Here is a 19,974-nt window from a genome sequence, read left to right on the forward strand (position 1 = left end):
AAATTTTTTTGGTCACACTGAGTATGAACCCTGTTATATATCAAACATCAATGTTATTCAACTGAAAAATATATTTTTTTAAACTCAGTCATGGATATAATTTAACATGCAGTCAAAAAGTGCAAATTGTACTAAAATACTTCTGGATGCATTTTAATCTTTGTATTTTTTTTTAGGCATGTAATGGGGCAAAGAAAATGGATGGATGGATGAAAAGTAGCATTAATTTTTTTTTTATATCAAACGTCCATGTCATTCAACTGAAAAAAATATATATTTTAAACTCAGTTAAGGATATTTAACATGCAGTCAAAAAGTACAGAATGTACGAAAACACTTGTGGATGCATTTTAATTTTTGTATTTTTTTCAAGTCATGTTTAAAATTTAAAACAGTACAATACTATTTACATTACATTTTACATGCATATTTACAGTACATTTAGATTTTCTTAAGTACAAAAATTCTACATCTTTAACTGATTTCGAATTGCAGCTGAATTGCAATCATCAACGTATTCAAAAAATATCATTTTAAACGTCTCTGAAAGGGGTTTGAAGGAGAAAGCCGAAGGACGCGGATTCATCACGCGTGCACAGCTTGACACCTGATAATCTGCTTTACTGCCTCGAGTGTGTGTGTGTGCAGAGGAAGCAGATTTGTAGAAATAATCCTTAATATTTCATGTGTGCATGAGCTTAGAGATCAGGAAGTAGGAGCCACACCGCATGTCAGCAGTTTACAATCCTCCTGATGTGGGGGGGTGTTAAAATCCTTCAAGTTTGGATCCACGTTTCGTCCCATGATGCATTGCAGTGTACATTTTTTTACAATGTAATTTCTGACAAATTTACAAAAAAAATAAAAAAGTAATGAGGTATTCCTTTGCAAAAACGCAAATATAAAAAACTGAAAGTGACATATTTTAGATGAATTATTATTATTAGATTATTGTCCGACAAAGGTAGAAAAATTACTTTTATAACAGCAGTCCCAGAAATTGCCTTTTTTTTGTTGTTGCAAAAATCCTGCTAACAAACCGTAACGAGAAGTCCTCGGCCTCACTCACGAGTGCCACCGGAAGCGAGCGAGCAGCGGGAGGTGGTCCGACGGATGGCGCAAGTTGGGCAGACCGCCGACTTGCTCCAACTCCGGCTGGCCCACCAATGACAGCCGGCCCAGCAGCTCGAGGCCCCGCCCACCAGGAAGTGACTCTGGACGGAAGGAAGGAGACGTCGCGTCAAAAAACAACATCTGCGCCTTTTCATCTGACGCTCCATACGGCCCGTGTTTTAAATACGGGGAAGTACTAAACAAACGCATATTGTTACTGCGGGAGCGAGCGCACGCACCGAGCGGCGTGTACAGGATGTAGTCCACCATCATGGCGCAGCGCGAGTGGCACGTCGTGATGGCGGCGCGGCCGTCGGGCATCAGCCAAGGAGTGTATGACGAGCGCAGCGTCAGGTCGTGCTCCAGACTCCAACTGCATGCAAAATGATACAGTCATTATTTTTTCACTTTTCCAAACATTTTTATTTGTTGAAAATATACAGCCTTATTAAAAAAAAAAAAAAACTTTTGTTCTGTACTATATACTAATTATTTTTGCCCCCGCCCCAGAAGCCTCTTTAAAAAAAAAAAAAAAATACGAAGTTAGGCGGGATAGGCTTCAGCACTCCTTTGACCCTTGTGAGAGGATAAGCGGCTCGGAAAATGGATGGATGGATGGATGAAAATATGCAACTTAATTTTCAGAAATCGACAACTTTTTCCCCTGAAACGAATGACCCCAACAGCTTTTTTAATTTTAAAAAACTAGAAAAAAAAAAAACTTTTTTTTCAGAATTATGCTATTTTATTTGAAAATATGTTTCCTGAGGAAATACTGTACAAAACCTTTTTAATACATACAGATTCATACAACTATATTATAGAGTATACATTTTTTTAGAAAATATACAACTTTTTCCGGAAGTATTCTTCCCAATTTGAAAAATTACAACTACTTCTTTTTTTCCATGAGAACATGTTTTATTTGGAAATATTGTACCACATTTTGTTTTTTTCCCCCTAAAAACCTTTTTAAAAAATCCATTTGGAATTACTTCAGGTAGTTTCTGCACTTTTACATTTTTTTCAAACTTTCAAAGCTACTGTATGCACTTAAGACTTTATTTTTTGACAAACACTATCCATATTTTTTTCCAAATTTTTTATTTTTTGTGGGCATGTGATTTTTTTCAGAAATCCAATCAAGGTCTTTTTCCTCAAACTACAACTATTGGCACCTGTATTTTGAACTCTTTTTATGAACCCCAAAAACTTCTTGGGTAAACTCAAAGGAGGATTGGAGTCAAATTTCAGGAAATATTTCTGCATTTTTTTTAAAATATACTGTCTAATATCCCCATTGGGTCAATTGCTAAGGAGAATCAAGACCATTTTGGAAAATGTCACTTAAGGGAAAGCGTAAAAAAACCTTTTCGAAGCGTCTTTGGCGGCCGCTCGCTTGGCGATGTCTTTGACCGATAGAGGATCGATTTCTTGTTCAACTGTACAAAAAAATATGAAAATAAGATCGTGTGAATGTGGAACATGTGGAGGGGGGATCCTCACCAGGGGCAGAGGATGGCGACGAGGACGCGGCGGAGGCGGAGCCGCTCTCGTACTGGCACTGCCGGTTGATGCCTAACGTGGGAGACCAGATGGGATTGTCCAAGAGGCGCTGACCGCGGGAGCCGTACTCCTGACCCGAAACCTGCGAGGACGCAAAATGTGAACGACAACATTTATTCAAAGAAAAATATTTGGACAAAGTATCGCTGTTGCAAGGTGGAGCGCTGATAGGAAAGCGAATATTTTTCTAAAGCACAGGAAGACCGTGCTGCTTTATTTCTAATTCACTGTTCAACTTTACTGTAAAACTTTAAAAAAATGTAAATTACTTTTTCTTTTTAAATTACTTTTTTTAAATATAATTTTCCACCTCAAAACTGTGACTTCAGAAAATTGACAAATGTTTGAAAATATGACTTTTTTTTAAACATGATTTCTAAAAATTACCTTTTCAAATTTGACTCCAAAATAAGGTTGGTTTTGAAAAAGATTAAAAAAAAAAATGTGTTGCTTTTTTTTCCTCCAATGTTTTTCCATCTCAAAAAATTACTTAAAAAAAAGACATCTTGGAAAAAAAACTGGCTTTGCTCAAAATTTGGATTTTTTAAATTTCCTGTCAAAAGTACTTTTTCCAAAAAAAAAAAAAAAGTTCTTTACTCACAATAAATGAGTTTTTATTCCATGATAAATGGCTTTTTCATACTTTAGTCATATTTGAACATTTTACATTTAAAAAAAAAATAAGTCCGAATTTTGGTAGGAAAAGGGTACTAAAAGCAATTACTTTCATATCATATTTTTAATGGTTTAAAAAGATTTCATTTAGCTCTCAATAATGTTAGTCAAATTATTGAAAAATGTAAATGCTTGAAAAATCTGGGTTAAAAAAAAGACAGTTTTGAAAAAGACATTTTTGTAGTCTCACTTTGTTTGTAGGTAATACAAAACAAGTCTTATCTAAATCATAAAATAATTTTATATCACACAAGATTTTTTTAAAATGTTTTAACAAGTCAGATTATTGAAAAAAAAAAACATTTTGGTTTGAAAAAAGACTTTTTTTGTTGTAAAACATCATTGTTGAGGGGAAAAAAATGTATTTTTTAACAGAAGTAAGATCAAAACTTGTAGTAATCATAGTGTCATGTGGTTCTGACCATGCTGATGGGAAGGTTTCGGTACTGGAGGCGTCCCGCCATGAGGAAAGCGACCAGCGGACTGGAAGGCGTGGAGTTGAAGTCTCCGCACAGAACCACCGGGTTTCGGGAGCCGTTCGAGGGGCGGGACGAATGGCTGATCTCGGCCAAAAGGATGGCCAGCTGGGCCAGCTTGACGTCGCCTCGCCGCGGGTTGTACAGCAGGTGCGTGTTGGCCACGCACACGAACCCGGACGACGCGGCGGCGTCTTTGGGCCGCAGCAGGACGACCAATCCCACGTTGTCGCGGTCCAGGAGGGCGTCGCCCGGCCGGAAGAACTCGACGGGATTGGAAGAAAGCAGACGGAGGCGCGACGTCTTGAACGCCACGACGCAACCGTCTGGTTTCTTCCCCGTGCGCTTCTTGTACACGCACTCGTAACCTGAAAGCATTTCATGCAAAATTGACAATTTCAGCAAAACATCTTGTTCACTCATCAAATTTGAAATTATACCATCAACTAAATGTTTAACTCTCAACGGCGACAATCGCCCTTCATTTATCGCTGATGTTGCGTTCCCTGGTAGTACCGCATACGCCTTTGGTTTTTGTCAACCTGAGGTTGCCACTTTTACGTTCTACACTGCAGTATCTGTGACTTTAAATACATATAGTAGTGTAACTTCGACTTCAGCTCCACAATTGGCAATGACCTCGTGCCTGTAGAGCCGGTTTGATCTGGTTTTCAAAGTGGTCCTCCTGGACCTCCTGAAGACAGAGCACCTGGCGGCACAAGCACAAGGAGGTTAAAGGTTACGTGCGGAGGAGGTAAGCGCTGCCGTGCGTGCGACGCGGCGGTCTCACATCGGCGTCGTACTTGCGCAGCTCGACCAGCAGGTTGGGGAGCCGGTGCGACCAGGCCAGCGCCGCAGCCGAGCAGTGTCGGTACAAGAACGAGTTGGCGTGAAGCAGCTCCTGGGACAGGATGTTGTACGACATCACCGAAAAGTCAAATGCTCTGCCGCCCCCGAGTGGCGGCGCCGCGGCACTGCAGGCTGGTGACATCTCCCAGCGTCTGTCAAGCTGCCTCTCCTGACCTTTATCGGGCCCGGGTGCATTTTCGATATTGGGACGAAAGAAAAAAAAATTAAGCTCAAAGCACACAACCAGACAAAAATGATGAATAATAAAATAACATGGGTTATTGCCACCCATAAAAACATAACAATAACTGACCAAAAAGTGGAGAAAAGGAACATTTTTGAAGGCACAAGTGACTTTGACAGTAATATTTTTACTATTTTGGCTCCATAAATTGGAGAACATTTATTGTTGAGAGGCTAAATTTATCACCAATGTTGTGCATTACGGTAGCTCAGCTGGTAAAGTGTTGGCCTCACAGTTCTGAGGTCCCGGGTTCGATCCGCCTGTGTGGAGTTTGCATGTTTTCCCCGTGCCTGCATGGGTTTTCTCCAGGCACTCGAGTTTCCCCCCACATCCCAAAAACATGCAACATTAATTGGCTACTCTAAATTGCTCCTAGGTGTGATTGTGAGTGCGGCTGTTTATCTCTATGTGCCCTGCGATTGGTTGGCGACTAGTTCAGGGGGTACCCCGCCTCCTGCCGATTGACATCTGGGATAGGCTCCAGCACTCTCCGCAACCCTCGTGAGGATAAGCGGCAAAGAAAATGGATGGATGTTGTGCATTAATTTATTAGTGGGTGCACCACTTACTCGTACTCGTCATGCTCACCCAGCATCGGCGCTTGATCAACAGCCGACTCCATTCCCGGCGGAGGAGGCTCCCCACCCGCTACCTCGGAGGAAGTTTCGGCCTGAGGGAGGAAGCCGCTCGGCCGGCCTCCCGATGTCTCCTCATCCGCGGTCCGCCGCTCGGGTTTGAACCCGCAGCGCTGTGACGGTGCGGTGCCGCTCTCTACATCTCTGCTCTGACTTCTCCCAGGTTGATTTGCATCCCTCGCGCGAAATTCCGACCCGGTGCATCCTCGGTTTGACTTCTCCCCTCCTCCTCTGTTTGCGTCCCCATGTTTTACGCTCCTCTTTCCTTCAGCGTTCTTCATGCGTTTGTGAGGAGGCTCTCGATCGCTGTGCTCCATCATGACACCGGTGGAGGTGAACAGCCGGCAAGGACTGGTCCTAGTGGGGGCGGGAAGCCGGGAAGGAGAGGTCAGAACGGGGACGGGGGTGAAGCAGACGAGGCCAAGTCGGCAGACGATGAGATGTTGGGGAAAGAGGCTGGTGGCCACACTGCTCAAGTGGCGAAGAAACATGTCGCGCCTGGACAGAACAAAAAGAAGTTATTGTCATTGCATGGAAACACAATATCCACAAATACCACTGGCAAAATACACTGGACACAAATTCATTTGGAATCATATGATTTATTTGTCTTTATATCAACACACAAACTATAGGAGTTAGAAGTTGGTTACAAAAAAACAATTACAAGAAAAAACTCAAAGTTAATTTCACATTCAAATGAATGATCAATACTCCCCCGAGCCGTAACGCAAATTGTCACGTTTATATTTACCACTGGTCCGGGTTAGAACGATAGCAACTCACTTTTGATGGGCAGTGAATGAGACATAATCGGGAACAAAAAGTTGAATAAAATATAAATATATTACGATTACTTCGAGTGCGGATACGGTTTAATGGCAGCTGTGCTTAGGAAAACAAACACCGCCGAGCGTCCTCGACATTAGACGTCATTGGTGACGTTTACAAAATGCCCCGGAAACAATAGTGCGTTACCACTCAAGGGCGTTCTCGCTTACAACTTCATGTTAAAATGTGTATAAAAATAAACAACACGTTTAAATAATTAATTTAATGACCTTTATAAATAGTTTATTTATTATAATAAACTACTTTGACATAATAAATACAAAATAATTCCAATTACTTTAGTGTTACAAAAGGAAATCAATTCATTACAAAATCATTTCAACGCACCAACCACAATCGTCACTTCCTTCATTCCGAATGGAACTTTGTAGTTTTGTGTTCTGTTACAAGCATTGATAGTCATGTAAAAGACCTGCAAATGGACTACAAACATGTCGATTCGTCGGGCTAGCTTCTCGACTGGAAACAAAGTGCCGTTAATTTCATTCAAGTGTGACAATTCTGACCAGCACCGCTGTCCAAATATATTATGTATTACTTATTTGAACAAAATGAATTTACATGGGTCTATTGTCGCCGATCTCTATAGGCTCTAACTATAGGAGAAAGAAGGAAATTGTGACTTACGCGGACTTGAGTCTGGCGGCTAGCAGCAAGGGAACACGACACCGTTACGAAGGATCGTGTCAGCTTTGCCACTGAGACGTGTTCGCGTTGCCTATGATTCATATTAGTGCTATGTTTTCCATTCGGTGGATCTTGTCGGACTCACCTCCAGACTAATTTCCGTACTTGCCTTCATGCAAATTATTTTGGTGAATCACACATGACGTACCGAGGAAAGGTTTCTAGTATGGTTATTGTTTTGATTGACACTGGCAGAGAGCCAGTCATTTTACAACACGATCATTAATGTGTGTGTCCCGATTGAACTGCATCAAACTATTTCTGAACTATAGTTTGTGTCTACCATATTGAATAACGTTAGATTAGCGTAACAGCACAGTGGTCGAGTGGTTAGTGTACCTGACAGTTTCACATTTGAGGTTCAGATCTCAGCTCAGGCCATTTTTCTATTTCCTAACCCTGGGACTATTCAAATAACAATGAAAATGGAAAATAAAGGTGTCATTGCAGGAGGTCATTAAAGTATTAGTTTTAGCAAGGGGTGTCAAACTAATTTTTGTTCCCTCAGAGGGCCGTTATAATTGTGAATCTGAATTCATCTATAATCACTTCATATTAGTAGTTTGGAAATCAGAAGTCAGTAAAAATTGTTAAAATATTTTCAGTTGATTCAAAGTGTACGGAATGTCTAATTTCTAATGCAAATGATCTTATCTAGACAAAAATATATGTTCCACTGTACCATAAAATGCATAACCTTTTTTGATGTTTTTACCACAAAAATATAAGTGTTTATGAATTAAAGTCTGCGAACTTTGACCTAGTTTCCTGTGTCCGAAAAACGGGTATGGCCGACCTTTGACGTCACTATGGGTAAACGCATCTACTGCAGATAGTTTCTCATACAAGCACAGGCAGATCCATCGCGCTGTGCAATGAACGGCGTTTGCATAATTTCAATACAAGGCCGAAAAGTTTGTATATGCATTCAGGATATCGAAGCCTTTACTTTTTATCAGTTTATAACTAACCCTAGCCAAACAACCATTCTATGTTTCCAACATGTGGCATATTCTGCTCCGTGCGTCTGACTGTTTGCTCGGCACTTTCTTCTGAATTCGAACGTGTGTGCTGTATAATTGGCTCAAATTGATAACCTTTCACGCCTTTATAAAGCTTGTATTCTTCACCGTCTTGGTGGGACCCTTCAGAATAGTGTTCATCGCTCGAAATATCAAAAAATTAAGCGTCGTTCTTACGATGTATTCCAATGCTCGCCGTTGCTGTCACTGGTTCTGACGTCGCGTTCCTACTCGGCTGTTTCCGCTTCGTTTCCGTCTTTTTCCGGCAAATCCAGCAATGTGCGATCATTTTTTGCCAGTATCGAAAAAAATAAAAATGTTTCCTTCATAACGGATTTCAGATTCAAATTATTCATAAAAGAAACTGTATAATATTAGCAAAAAGGTCAATTGAAGACCTTCAGTATACTTTTAAAGGGGCATTGCACCCCCTCCAAAAAATGCTTTTCAATTTTGGTATTTTAGGAAGAAATAAGACATGTTTTTTTTTTTTTTTCATGGGCCACATAACATGATGTAGCGGACTGGATCTGGCCCCCGGGCCTTGATTTGCATACCTGTACATAGGCAGTGTGCTGATAATGAACATCTTCATTTTCCAGTTTAGGATGCGAAAAAACAAAACAATATGATAATCCATAATGGATCCCCTTGCTTTTGCATTCTAACTCTTGTCGTGGACTTGTTGTCTTACGAGTTCTGCGGGAGCGTACGTCAAAGTGTCCAAACCTGAAGTGCACGCTTGCGCGCCAGTCGCACGTGCACACGCCCTTTCTCGCATTTCCCGCACGCACTAGTTCGCGTCACGCCGTCAGAGGAGTCCAGCATGGACCTGGAGGCGCAGGTAAGAAGCGCAAATCATTTCATAATTCAATAATATCGGGCGTCACGGACGCCGTAGTGCTTATCCTCAAAAATGGAAAAGGTCATGTTGATTGAAACTGTACTGTGCTTAAATATGAGGTTTACTTGAAAAGTCATAAATGACCAGCACAGAACTTGAAAAAATGTTTTAAAATAAACGCCAATCTCCATTCCAATATTTTTAAATGTAAAAAAAAAAAAGTATGTTTCTTTCGGCTTGTCCCATTAGTGATCGCCACAGCGTGTCATTTCATCTTTTAAATGGAAATGTTTAATTCCGTGATTCTTCTACATATCACTGGAGGGTACGTGTGGACCACTAGTGATCCAGCACAACTGCCTGACACTTTTTTTTAGAAAATGTTTTTGGAAAAATAAGAAAAGAACAATAATCAACAAACAAAAGTACACTTGGCTGCATTCAACGTTTCACAGATATCTTTAATTATGATGGAAACAAAGTAGTGTACTGTGTACCTAAGGGGGTTCAAGTGTATTGAGTAAATGTATCCATTTGCCTTCCACAATGTTTCTCTTGACTTGGAAATTAATGATTAAACTTTACCTTTCTATTGAGGCTAAAGGCAAAGCATTTATGTTCAGATGAAGTTTACATTTATTTCTTCTGAAACATTCTCGAGTCCAACACCGACACACGTGTTGTAATGCAGTGCAACCTGCTTGGACACAAATCGGCTGATCGAGGCGTGTCACGCGCAGCGTAATCCTTCTTGCACGCAGAAATGTAAAAATATCCAATCATAATCATAATAACATTATTAATGATGTGTCACGAGCGCAGATCGAGGAGATCGCGTCATCGGCCAAATTCGGAGACCTGATAGAGTTCTCGTATCCGATTGGCTACTCGCACTGGGGCGTGTACGACGAGGACGGTCATGTGATCCACTTTGCTGTGGCAGGTGAGCAGGAAGTGCATCCCCCCCCACAAATGGTTTACAGGTGTCTTAATGACTTTTTGTCTTTTTGTTTGTTTTTAACGTCATGTGATAGGACAGTGCCACCAAAACCACCTTCAAACATCCACCCATCCATTTTCTTAGCCGCTTATCCTCACAAGGGGTCACAGGGAGTGCTGGAGCCGATCCCAGCTGTCATCGGGCGGGTGCACCCTGAACTGGTTTCCAGCCAATCCCGGGGCACATAGAGACAAAGAGTCCCACTCATAATTACATCTAGGGGCAATTTAAAGTGTCCAATCAATGTTGTCCTTATACATACTCTGTCAAGTACCTAAACAATTCTGACTTTCAATGTGTTCGCATTATCATCTCCTCCACATTCGACACGACAAACCAGGGTTCACCGCCTAATCTTTATCTTCTACCTAAAATCTGTGCTGATGTCGAATCCAAAACGATCCGATGCCATTATCTCCAAGTGTGCTGAGTGACTTTTTCATTTTAACTTCTTAAAGACGTTTGTAAACTTCCTTTATGTTGTGCAGATGAGGGCCAGTTGATGAACCAACTCCGCACCTCTCTCCAGTCCCTGTTCCCGCTGTGCGGCGACCTGCTGCTGGGCGCCACCCGCATCCGCCGGGTGCCGCTGGGCGAGGTCACGGTCCCCAGCGGCGTCCACATTCTGATCAGCAACAACCGGCACGCTTTCACCCCGTCCTCGCCCGAGGAGATGAGGCGACGACGCGATGCTCTGGAGAAAAAGGAACTCACCTACAATCTCTTCTCGCTCAACTGCGAACACTTCGCCACATTCGTGCGATACGGGAAAGCTGTCTGCAACCAGGTAGCCTGCTCGCCGAGTCGCCTAAGCTAAACTAAGATAAGCTAAGGTAACAGCATACACACTGCAAACCAGGAGTAACAAAAGCTTGCTAGTACCTAAAATACTAGCAGGTACAGCGATGCCTCGGTTCTTGACCACAATCCGTTCCAGAAAGCAGTTCCAGAAGTGATTTGTTCAAAAACCGAATCGACGTTTCCCCTTACAATGAATGGAAAAAGACAAAATGTGTTCCAACCCTAAAAAATTCGGCTTTTTAAAGCATTTTTTTTAGCTTTTCCTGATAATAAAGTGCATCATACAAATACATGTCAAGTTTAAATACTTTATATGATCACATAATTTAAGAAATATATATATTTTTTGCTTAAAATATGCTTTAGTAGTAGAATACGCAAGACTGGGAGTGCATTGCCGTATCTGTAACGACTCGGCCACCAGTTTTGTAAACTTTTTTTTAATTAACAAAAGTGCAGAATAACTTTAAACAAGCAACTTAATAATCCTCGATAAGAAGAAGAGCAACAGTCACTACCGGGACACGTCTGTGTACAGATGCTGCGTTATACAGAATAACAAAAGTGCGCTGGCTGCGCTGTGCGTGTTATATCATTTCCGTTTTTTTTTTTTGTTTTTTTTTTTTGGGGGTGGGAGGAGCGTTCGAATAGACAATAACCAAGCCTGTCGTGGGTGGGTCAGCTGCTTGCGCCGCGCGCATCATGTTATTTCCCATTTTTTTCAGCGGCGTTCGAGTACCGATTTCGTTCGAAAACAGAAGCAAAAAAAATCTGGAAATTTTCATTCGAAAACGGGGACGTTCGAGAACCGAGGCTTTACTGTTTGGCTCAAGGGAGTAGCATTTTTGTCAATGAGCTAACAACAGCATAGCTTTACTATAGCGTATGGCCAAGATGCTACGCTTACGTAGCAAACACGTCACAACACGAAATTAGAAATAAATATTCAGGATCAACACGGATACCTCTGTAATGCAATCATTTAACAATAAAAACAGCAAACCGGGCGCAAGCCTTTTTAGTGTAGCTTATTAACGTTGGTAGTGTCACGGGAACTAGCTACCAGGATTCTGTTGACTTTTCCACTGGGCAATGATGATTATAGCTATGGTTACCATAGCATCAACTACAAACAAAAAAAGTCATTTAATCCCTAGTTAGTAGTATAACGTTAGTATTGACATTCCTTAATGCTAGAAAACTATACAAATTATCCATAAAAGCGACACATTATATTCACGATTGACACAAATTGTTATTCTAATGTAAAAACACACTACAACACAATCACAGCTAGCAGGGGATAGCACCACTTCCCATGTAACCCTTTTTCAAAAACTAGAAAAGACCAAAGCATATTTCTGGCAATGTTGAAGATGACGTGCAAAGAGCCCATTTTGATGCTTAAAAAAAAAACAAAAACATGATATTAATTATGAAGTCTGACGTGCCCTCCCTCAACTTTCCAGATTCCGACCAAACCCAAAAACGTGGAGACCACGTCAGCCACCAAAACCTTCCAGGACATAGTTGACGCCAAAGCGACCAATGAAGACCCTTTATAATTACACACACACACACATACACACGCTGAACTCATAAACTTGTCTGAAGTTCCGTAAATAATAATAATAATAACAATAAATCTTATGACTTTTTAAAAAAAAAAATTTGATCCCTTTCATAATTGGTAGAGTGGCTACCACCAGATCCAGCAAGCTTCTGCTTTTTAATGGTCATTACTGGCAGCTGCAGGACTGGAGTGGAACACATGACATTTCGTCTTGTCTGGCCTTGCCAGAGGTTCTTGTACATTTTTTATTTTTAGATTTTTTTTTTTATGCCTCAAAGGAGTGTGCACTTCCCGGCCAAAATTCCCCCATCATCATGGACATCATCCACTCTTATTTTATGGTTACTATACTGTTCCCACAACAACACAACATTGGCGCAGCAAAACAAAACAAAACTGGATCGGATCCAAATCATTTCAGTAAAGACGGCAACTTATCCAGCTCCAGACTTCCATCCCGACCAACAGTTCCAGTGTCGCTTCTGCGCCTTCCATGATGCCCAAACAGCCCTCATCAGGATCACCAATGACTTCCACTGGTTCAGGTCTTACCAGCCTGGCCGCACCCGGTTAATCAGATCAGATCCCCAGCTTCTTCGGGTGTCCCCCAGGGCTCCGTCTTGGCCCCCCTCTTTTTTTTTTTTTAATCACATTCACCATACCTCTTACCAACATTTTCCTCAAATTCAACATTCACCGTTAAGGGGAGGAAACCCAGCTCCACCCCTCCACCAAACCGACCCCCACTCCTCTTGCTTCCTCGCTTACTGACTGCTGAAACACTGATCTCAAACACTGGTTCTCATGCAACTTTATCAATCAAGCCCATGTTAGCCCAAATTAAACATTTTCCCCTTAATCTTGATAATTCCTCTGTTTCCCCCTCCCCTCTGGCTACGAGTCCTCGACGGCATTCTCAACTTCCAATCCTACTTAAACATCACCCAGTCTTTGCATGCTTTCGCTCACAAAACAATCACCCCCACACTGCTGCTGTCCTTGTTCACTTCCTGGCTGGATAATTGCAACCCTCACAATTTTGATTCTCCCCTACCTCTCCCCAACAAAAACTGCACCTTCTCCAGAACTCTGCTGCCCCCCTCCCTCCACTTCCCACCTCAATCCATCCCTGCAACAACGAGCTAGCTCCTTGTCCAATACAGCGTCAGCAAATAGTGATTTGCACCTTCAAGGGCACCAATGACCCCCCCCCCCAATGTCTTGCTGACCCCTTTCACGTTGCTATACACTCCCGCTCTCTCACATCTTTGTCCTTCATCCAACTTACCGTCCCTCTTCAAACATTTCCAATATCATTTGCATTTTTGATTTTGATTGTATTGGTTCATTTCTTTTAACTATGTTTGTATGGTGCCGTTGAGTGGCTTGAAAGGTGGCTATGAATAAAATGTTATTATTAAATGCTACTGGAAGTGTTCCCAACTCCCACTTATCACTTATTTATTCTGCCGTCCTCGTTCCAATCCCCCCCCCCCCACCCCCCCAGAGTTGTGAAGGTTTTAAGTCACGTTAACAGCGGAATGTTTTGAACGGATTTATCTCGGTCTCACTTTTTGCAAAAAAACAAAAACAAAAAAACAAACCTGCCGACATGTAGACTTTTTTCCAATCCTACTGTATATCTTTAATGTTTGATTTTTTTTTATGATGTGCTGTAAGAAGCTAGTAATGCAGTCCAACCTGTTTGATCACAAAATGTCCGACTGCTTAGCCGCTCGCTAGGTTAGGGCGTGTCAACGTATCATCTTTTGTCCTATTTTTCCCCCCGCAAATAAAAGCAAATAGGTTCCTCAAAAATCTACAAAGCGCTCAATATATGTATCTGAAAAAAATCAATGGGATTCTTCATCTGACAATGACGGAAGATGAAACATTTAACCCAATCATGGGCAGGGTGGAAATTTTTTTGCCTTATTGAGATAAAAGTCTCCTAACGGGCCACAATCAAGGAAATAACACTTATTTTTCATTTAACGCATAAAACAAAGGGCAAGTGAAGTGGTACATTTTCGCGATGTTTATGAATTAATTCTTATTCCAGAACGACATTCACGCATTAATAATACTGACGAATTAGCATTTTGAAGACAAACTTGGTTGCATCCTGACCTTTCTCCCTTTCTTCCCTTGGAAAACGCTCCATGTGTACTTGAGGCAGTCATGTTGCGTCAGGAAGGAAAGGGAAATAACTGCGCTAACTTTGACCGATGAGTTATCCTCTCCTGATACCAAATTATGGCTTCAGATTTAAACACTTCAATATTTTGATATAGAGAAGGATATATTGTGTGAAAATCGTGATGTCGCATAAATGGGACGGTGCCCACGAATGGGTTAATTTACTGTGGCAACTGGGGGCAGGGACCCGACCGATGCGTCATTGGCCCCCCCAACCTAATGTGGAGTACCGCCACCTACAGTTCTGGAGTGGAACGCATAAATGTTGCCGAATAAATAATAAATTGGAATAAAGCACTCGCAGACACCTTGAAAAATGTATTCCACAAACACGGACTTGGTTGTTATAAAAACTTTATTAAGATGAAAATAAGCCGTCAGAGAAAGAGAAGAGCTCGCTTGTTGTCGCTCATCTTCGACTAACACGGTAAAATGTTGCGATACAGATCGTCAGAGTACAAAGAGTTTGTGTGTGTGCGTGGGGGGACACAAAACATGCACGGGGGTTCATCAACTCAACCTTTTTTTTTTCCTCACAGTCCATGAGAACATGTATGTTCTACACTGGCCTCCATCTTTGGAAGAGCTCTACGGTAACCCTTCAGGGACAAGATTCTGGTATTTTTCAACTGTGTTAGAACTTACTCGTGTAGTCGGGCTGGCTGCAGAGACCAATTCATTCAATTCGAAAGTTGATAATTTAACACCTGGCGGCACGGTGACTCAGCTGGTAAAGCGTTGGCCTCACAGTTCTGAGGACCCACGTTCAATCCCACCCCTTCCTGTGTGGAGTTTGCATGTTCTCCCCGTGCCTATGTGGGTTTTCTCCAGGCACTCCGGTTTCCTCTCACATTCCAAAAACACACAACATTCATTGGAGACTCTAAATTGCCCCTAGGTGTGATTGTGAATGCGGCTGTTTGTCTCGATGTGCCCTGTGATTGGCTAGCAGCTGGGATAGGCTCCAGCACGTCCCACAACCCTCATGAGGATAAGCGGCAAAGTAAATGGATGGATGGATAACATAACGCAGATTTTTTTAAGGGTTGAATTGACATTTTTCCAAGATTTTCACATTATCTGTCAAAAAATATGTTTCTATTATTCCTGTAGAAAATAAAAATAACATGAAACGTTGTTTTAGGGTCAGTGACCTCAAAAAGGGTGAATGAAGAGTGAACGCAGTGAAAAAAAATCTAATCTTTGATCATTTTTATTTTATGACAATGTCATCCAGCCCTATTAAGTGGAGTTGTGTATGTGTGTGTGTGTGTCGTTTGGTTGAGCCCAACTACACTTAGCTTGGTACCGCAAGGTGGCGCCAATGAAATCAAATCATTCATCCATTCATCTTCCGTACTCCGCTTATCCTCACTAGACATACTTGCTTTAAATCTCACATTTGTTTGTGAGTGTGTCACGCTGAGATGTGCGAGTTAATAAACAACAACAAGCTGACGTGTGCTTTGTGCAAACAACACATTAATACACCAGACCTCTGCAATACAAATTGCTTTGTGTTTTATAGATATATATTTGTCCTGTATTGATCCCCCTGATGGCATAAGCACATCGGAAAATGGATGCCTCACAATAAATAACTAAAAGAAGAGTTTTAAGGTGCACTTGGTGTCTGTTATCCACAAAGTATTCATCGCTCACAGGTGGAAGAATGTCCATCGTCTCCTAATATTTTCAGAAAAATACGAATTTAGTCCGGTAATAATACTCATTTTGTGCTATTAAGTGATGCAGGGATGTCAGATTCATATGATGTTAGGTCGCCGTTCACATGAGAGCTTTTAATTGGCCGAAAGCAGAGTCTTATGGGCGTGACAGTGCCCATATACAGATTTGCACTTTTTTTATATGATAAAAGATGTCAACGAGAACATTCCCGGGGAAACTGTGAACGGACCCGCTGACTCTTCCATGTTTGAAAGTTGCTTTTGTGCATCTTAATAAAAGAGACTCGTGTGGTCGATTCGTTTTCAATCTGATGTGGAGAATGGCGTCGGCATGGCAACAGAGAATGCTTATAAAAAAAAGGATCTCTTGATACTTCCTTTGTAGGGTCACAAATATGAAATATGGCGCAGCAATCTACAGCTCACGAACCCCAAGTTTGAGAACCCCTTTGCGCTATCCAAGTTCAACTCCAGTTCCCACCGCAGTCCGGACCGGCGAAGGGGAGCCGGATCTCGTTTGGGGCGGGTCAGGAGAAGGGGACGTCCCAGCGCTGCGTGGAGGCGCCCAGCTCGCACGGGCTGATTACCAGCATGCGAGACGAGTCCAGCCCGTCCAGCGCCATGGCCGAGTCCAGGCAGAAGCGAGACGCCGCGTGCTCCAGGTGGGTGCCCGACTTCTGCCAGCGCTGAGGGGGCGGCACCAAACACACGGGTTCAAAATGACAGGAAGTGATTTTACACGGGCCGCGTGCAACTGATGGAGATTATTCCAAAAATACTTGAAACGAGCAGACCTCAATTTGCATTAGAATGGTTTTATATCGCAATATTCCATTCATATTGAACTGTTTAAAGAAGATGTCAATTCTGCTATTTGGAAGAGGAAAATTTTGATGAATGAATGAATTTAAAAAATAATGAATAACTTTTTTTTGTTTGTTTTTAGTCCCTGAAACACAAAAATAATATTAATTACAGACAGTAAATATGAATTTTGTACTTATCTTTGTCTTACGATGAACTGTGCTCATGTGTGTAAAAGAAAAAATGAAAATGACTCGTAGCGGGTGATTAATCAGCCGGGTGAATCTGCAATGGCTATAAAAAGTGCACACAACTTGTTAAAATTAATATCTATTCTGTCCATCCAGCTCTTATTTGTTGATTTCACTTTTTTCTTCTACAGTTGCTACATTTGAAAAGCTTTAAGCGAAAAAACATTTTTTATCCATTTGTTTTTACAATTAGTTACATTGAATCACACTTTTCACCATCTCAATCATCATTGTTGTTCCTAAATAAAAAAAAAGAAGAAGCAGATTCCTTTAAATGATCACAAACCTCTATTTGTATTTGGACCCTTTATATACATATTTACTGAATATACATATATATATACACACACACTGTGAATATATATATTTTAACATTACTGTAGCTATATATTTTCACCTCACTCGTTTCGTTAACATCAATGTCTAAATTCTGTCAAGTACTTTATTAAGGCAATATACAATTTTGCAAGCAGCACTACTCCTGTAATTGACGTTTTACTTGTATTTGCAAATATTAGAATTATCTGTGATTTCCACAAGTGAACATTAGAGGGAGCCACATTCATCAGGAGCCCTATCGAACGTTTTTGTGTGTAGATATCGCATAAATCCATACATGCGTGTGTGTGCATTATTCCCAGCTGAAAACACAAAACAGTTAAAAAAAAAAAAAAAGGTTTGCAATGGTCTCGCCAAGTCTTCTCGCCATGCACCAAACAATCAAAATCATTTTCTAATGCATATTTCTTAGTTCTTACTATTATGACAGTATTTTTTTAAAGTGGAAGCATTGGAAAAAATGACTGAATGTCAACACTGGTTGTGCTTTTGTAAACTAGCCGCACTCTGTTCGGAACCATGTTAGTGAAAGCAGTTCACAAAAGCAGAGCTACAATGGAAGCCGAAAAATAAAAAATAAAAAGGGGGGGGGGAGTCCTGACAAATGGAATCAAATTCATTGATTGAATCAATTAATTGGCCGGCCTGCTCACGAGGTGAACAAACATTATAAAACCGGAACGTGAGAATACATGCGAGGGTGCGTGCAGATAAAACGTGAAAGAATCAGAGCGTGCACACTGCAGCGCACACCTGTGAGACTGAAGTGCTACATTGTGTACGCGGTACCTTTCTGTAAAACTCATTTATTTATTACAGTACTACTACAACATAACTACAATACCCCCCCCCTTCACTCCTAAGATGCTTTCACAAACGACTTAGAATGCTGTCTCTCTCTCTCTCACACTCGCACACACACGCATAAACCACTCTAATGCGCAAGTGAAACACCCACATTTTGTGAAATGCTCTCACACAAACAAGCTAAACACTCATGCATGAATAAAGTGTTCCCACTCTCTCACTAACATGCCAAGTAAAACGTACTGTGACAGTTTCACACAAACAAGTCCAACGTGCTCACATACTGGTCAATAATCTCACATTCACAAGTAAAACACTCTCACATTCATACAAGTGAAATGTTCACATGGGACTCTCCCGCCTTCTCTTTCATGCACACTCTCTATCTCCCTCTCTTTCTCTCTCTCTCACACACACACAAGAGTAAAACCACTCTCATGTGCGAGTGAAACACTTATGCATGAATAAAGTGCTCCCACTCTCTCACTAACATGCCAAAATGCTCGCACAAATTCTCACAAGTCAAAGGCTCTCACACTACAAATTAATTGCTGTCACACTCACATTCACAAGTCAAAAGAGTAATAAATGACACGCTCTTATCCAAATGGGTGAAACATATGCTCTACTCTCTCGCACACGACTAAAATGGTTTCACACCAAGCAAAACGTCCTGTGACAGTTTCACACAAGCCCAACATGCTCACATACTGTTCAATAATCTCACATTCACAAGTAAAAAACTCTCACATTCATACAAGTGAAATGCTCACTTCGGACACTCCCCCCTTCTCTTTCATGCACACTCTCTATCTCCCTCCCTTTCTCTCTCTCTCACACACACACAAGAGTAAAACCACTCTCACGTGCGAGTGAAACACTCATGCATGAATTAAGACTCCCACTCTCTCACTAACATGCTAAAATGCTCTCACAAATTCTCACAAGTCAAAGGCTCTCACACTACAAATTAATTGCTGTCACACTCACATATGAAATGCTCTCACATTCACAAGTCAAAAGAGTAATAAATGACACGCTCTTATGCAAATGGGTGAAACACATGCTCTACTCTCTCGCACACGACTAAAATGGTTTCACACCAAGCAAAACGTCCTGTGACAGTTTCACACAAGCCCAACATGCTCACATACTATTCAATAATGTCACATACATACAAGTGAAATGCTCACACTGATTAATATATGAGATGGGACACTCCTACCTTCTCTCTCTCTCTCTCACACACACACACACATACATACACGCTGAACAGTTGCTGAGATGGCACGAGACAAGTTTCCGCTGCCTCCCCCTTCATGCTTGTTCCCTTGTACTCCTGCCCCCGCCCCTCACACTCTCTCAGGTGATTTATGACTTGTCAGATTTGTTTCCGCTGCAGGGGGTTCTGGGAAGTCGTCAAGGTACGTACTGGTCAGGTCGTGGCAAGTGTGTGTGTGTATGTGTGTGTGTGTGAGAGAGAGAGAGAGAGGAGAGAGAGAGAGAGAGAGAGAGAGAGAGAGAGAGAGAGAGAGAGAGAATGATTGAT

General features: G+C 41.5%; 3 protein-coding genes across 6 annotated transcripts in view; 1 reads left to right on the forward strand and 2 right to left on the reverse strand.

Annotated features, from left to right (window-relative positions):
• Positions 1-335: 335 nt before the first annotated feature.
• Positions 336-7,600, reverse strand: angel2 (angel homolog 2 (Drosophila)). Of its 3 annotated transcripts, none has more exons than XM_061812858.1 (9): positions 7,038-7,600; positions 5,512-6,056; positions 4,621-4,853; positions 4,470-4,539; positions 3,777-4,198; positions 2,620-2,761; positions 2,483-2,555; positions 1,353-1,486; positions 336-1,214 (listed from the first exon to the last, which is right to left on the reverse strand). In XM_061812858.1, the coding sequence occupies exons 2-9, from the start codon at positions 6,047-6,049 to the stop codon at positions 1,066-1,068; spliced, it is 1,761 nt and encodes a 586-aa protein (XP_061668842.1). In that variant the 5' UTR covers positions 6,050-6,056; positions 7,038-7,600; the 3' UTR covers positions 336-1,065. The 3 variants fall into 3 exon arrangements, with proteins under 3 accessions (XP_061668842.1, XP_061668841.1, XP_061668843.1); XM_061812857.1 differs by lacking the exon at positions 7,038-7,600 and adding an exon at positions 6,345-6,499; XM_061812859.1 differs by lacking the exon at positions 7,038-7,600 and adding an exon at positions 6,416-6,494.
• Positions 7,601-8,884: 1,284 nt separating this feature from the next.
• Positions 8,885-13,764, forward strand: LOC133496557 (phospholipase A and acyltransferase 2-like). Its single transcript, XM_061812289.1, has 4 exons — positions 8,885-8,963; positions 9,786-9,906; positions 10,452-10,750; positions 12,234-13,764. The coding sequence occupies exons 1-4, from the start codon at positions 8,946-8,948 to the stop codon at positions 12,327-12,329; spliced, it is 534 nt and encodes a 177-aa protein (XP_061668273.1). The 5' UTR covers positions 8,885-8,945; the 3' UTR covers positions 12,330-13,764.
• A 1,118-nt stretch (positions 13,765-14,882) lies between these two features.
• The window catches only part of galnt14 (UDP-N-acetyl-alpha-D-galactosamine:polypeptide N-acetylgalactosaminyltransferase 14 (GalNAc-T14)), a 71,274-nt gene continuing 66,182 nt past the window's right edge, over positions 14,883-19,974 (reverse strand). For both annotated transcript variants that reach the window (XM_061812840.1, XM_061812841.1), the window contains one exon: positions 14,883-16,910. In XM_061812840.1, coding sequence (XP_061668824.1) covers positions 16,752-16,910 — 159 coding nt within the window. In that variant the 3' untranslated portion in view covers positions 14,883-16,751. The remainder of the gene's footprint in view (positions 16,911-19,974) is intronic.

This window comes from Syngnathoides biaculeatus, chromosome 23 (genome assembly GCF_019802595.1).
Source record: "Syngnathoides biaculeatus isolate LvHL_M chromosome 23, ASM1980259v1, whole genome shotgun sequence".
NCBI classification, from domain to species: domain Eukaryota; kingdom Metazoa; phylum Chordata; class Actinopteri; order Syngnathiformes; family Syngnathidae; genus Syngnathoides; species Syngnathoides biaculeatus.

Excerpts from the sequence above, each read along its gene's own strand:
- angel2 (XM_061812858.1), bottom strand. The coding sequence starts at position 6,049 with ATGTTTCTTCGCCACTTGAGCAGTGTGGCCACCAGCCTCTTTCCCCAA. Across the intron at positions 1,487-2,482 it reads GCCAAAGACGCTTCGAAAAG|TTGGAGTCTGGAGCACGACC; the intron begins GTTTTTTTACGC and ends TTTTGCATGCAG. Across the intron at positions 1,215-1,352 it reads CATCCTGTACACGCCGCTCG|AGTCACTTCCTGGTGGGCGG; the intron begins GTGCGTGCGCTC and ends CCTTCCGTCCAG.
- LOC133496557 (XM_061812289.1), top strand. Across the intron at positions 9,907-10,451 it reads GATCCACTTTGCTGTGGCAG|ATGAGGGCCAGTTGATGAAC; the intron begins GTGAGCAGGAAG and ends TATGTTGTGCAG. Across the intron at positions 10,751-12,233 it reads GGAAAGCTGTCTGCAACCAG|ATTCCGACCAAACCCAAAAA; the intron begins GTAGCCTGCTCG and ends TCAACTTTCCAG.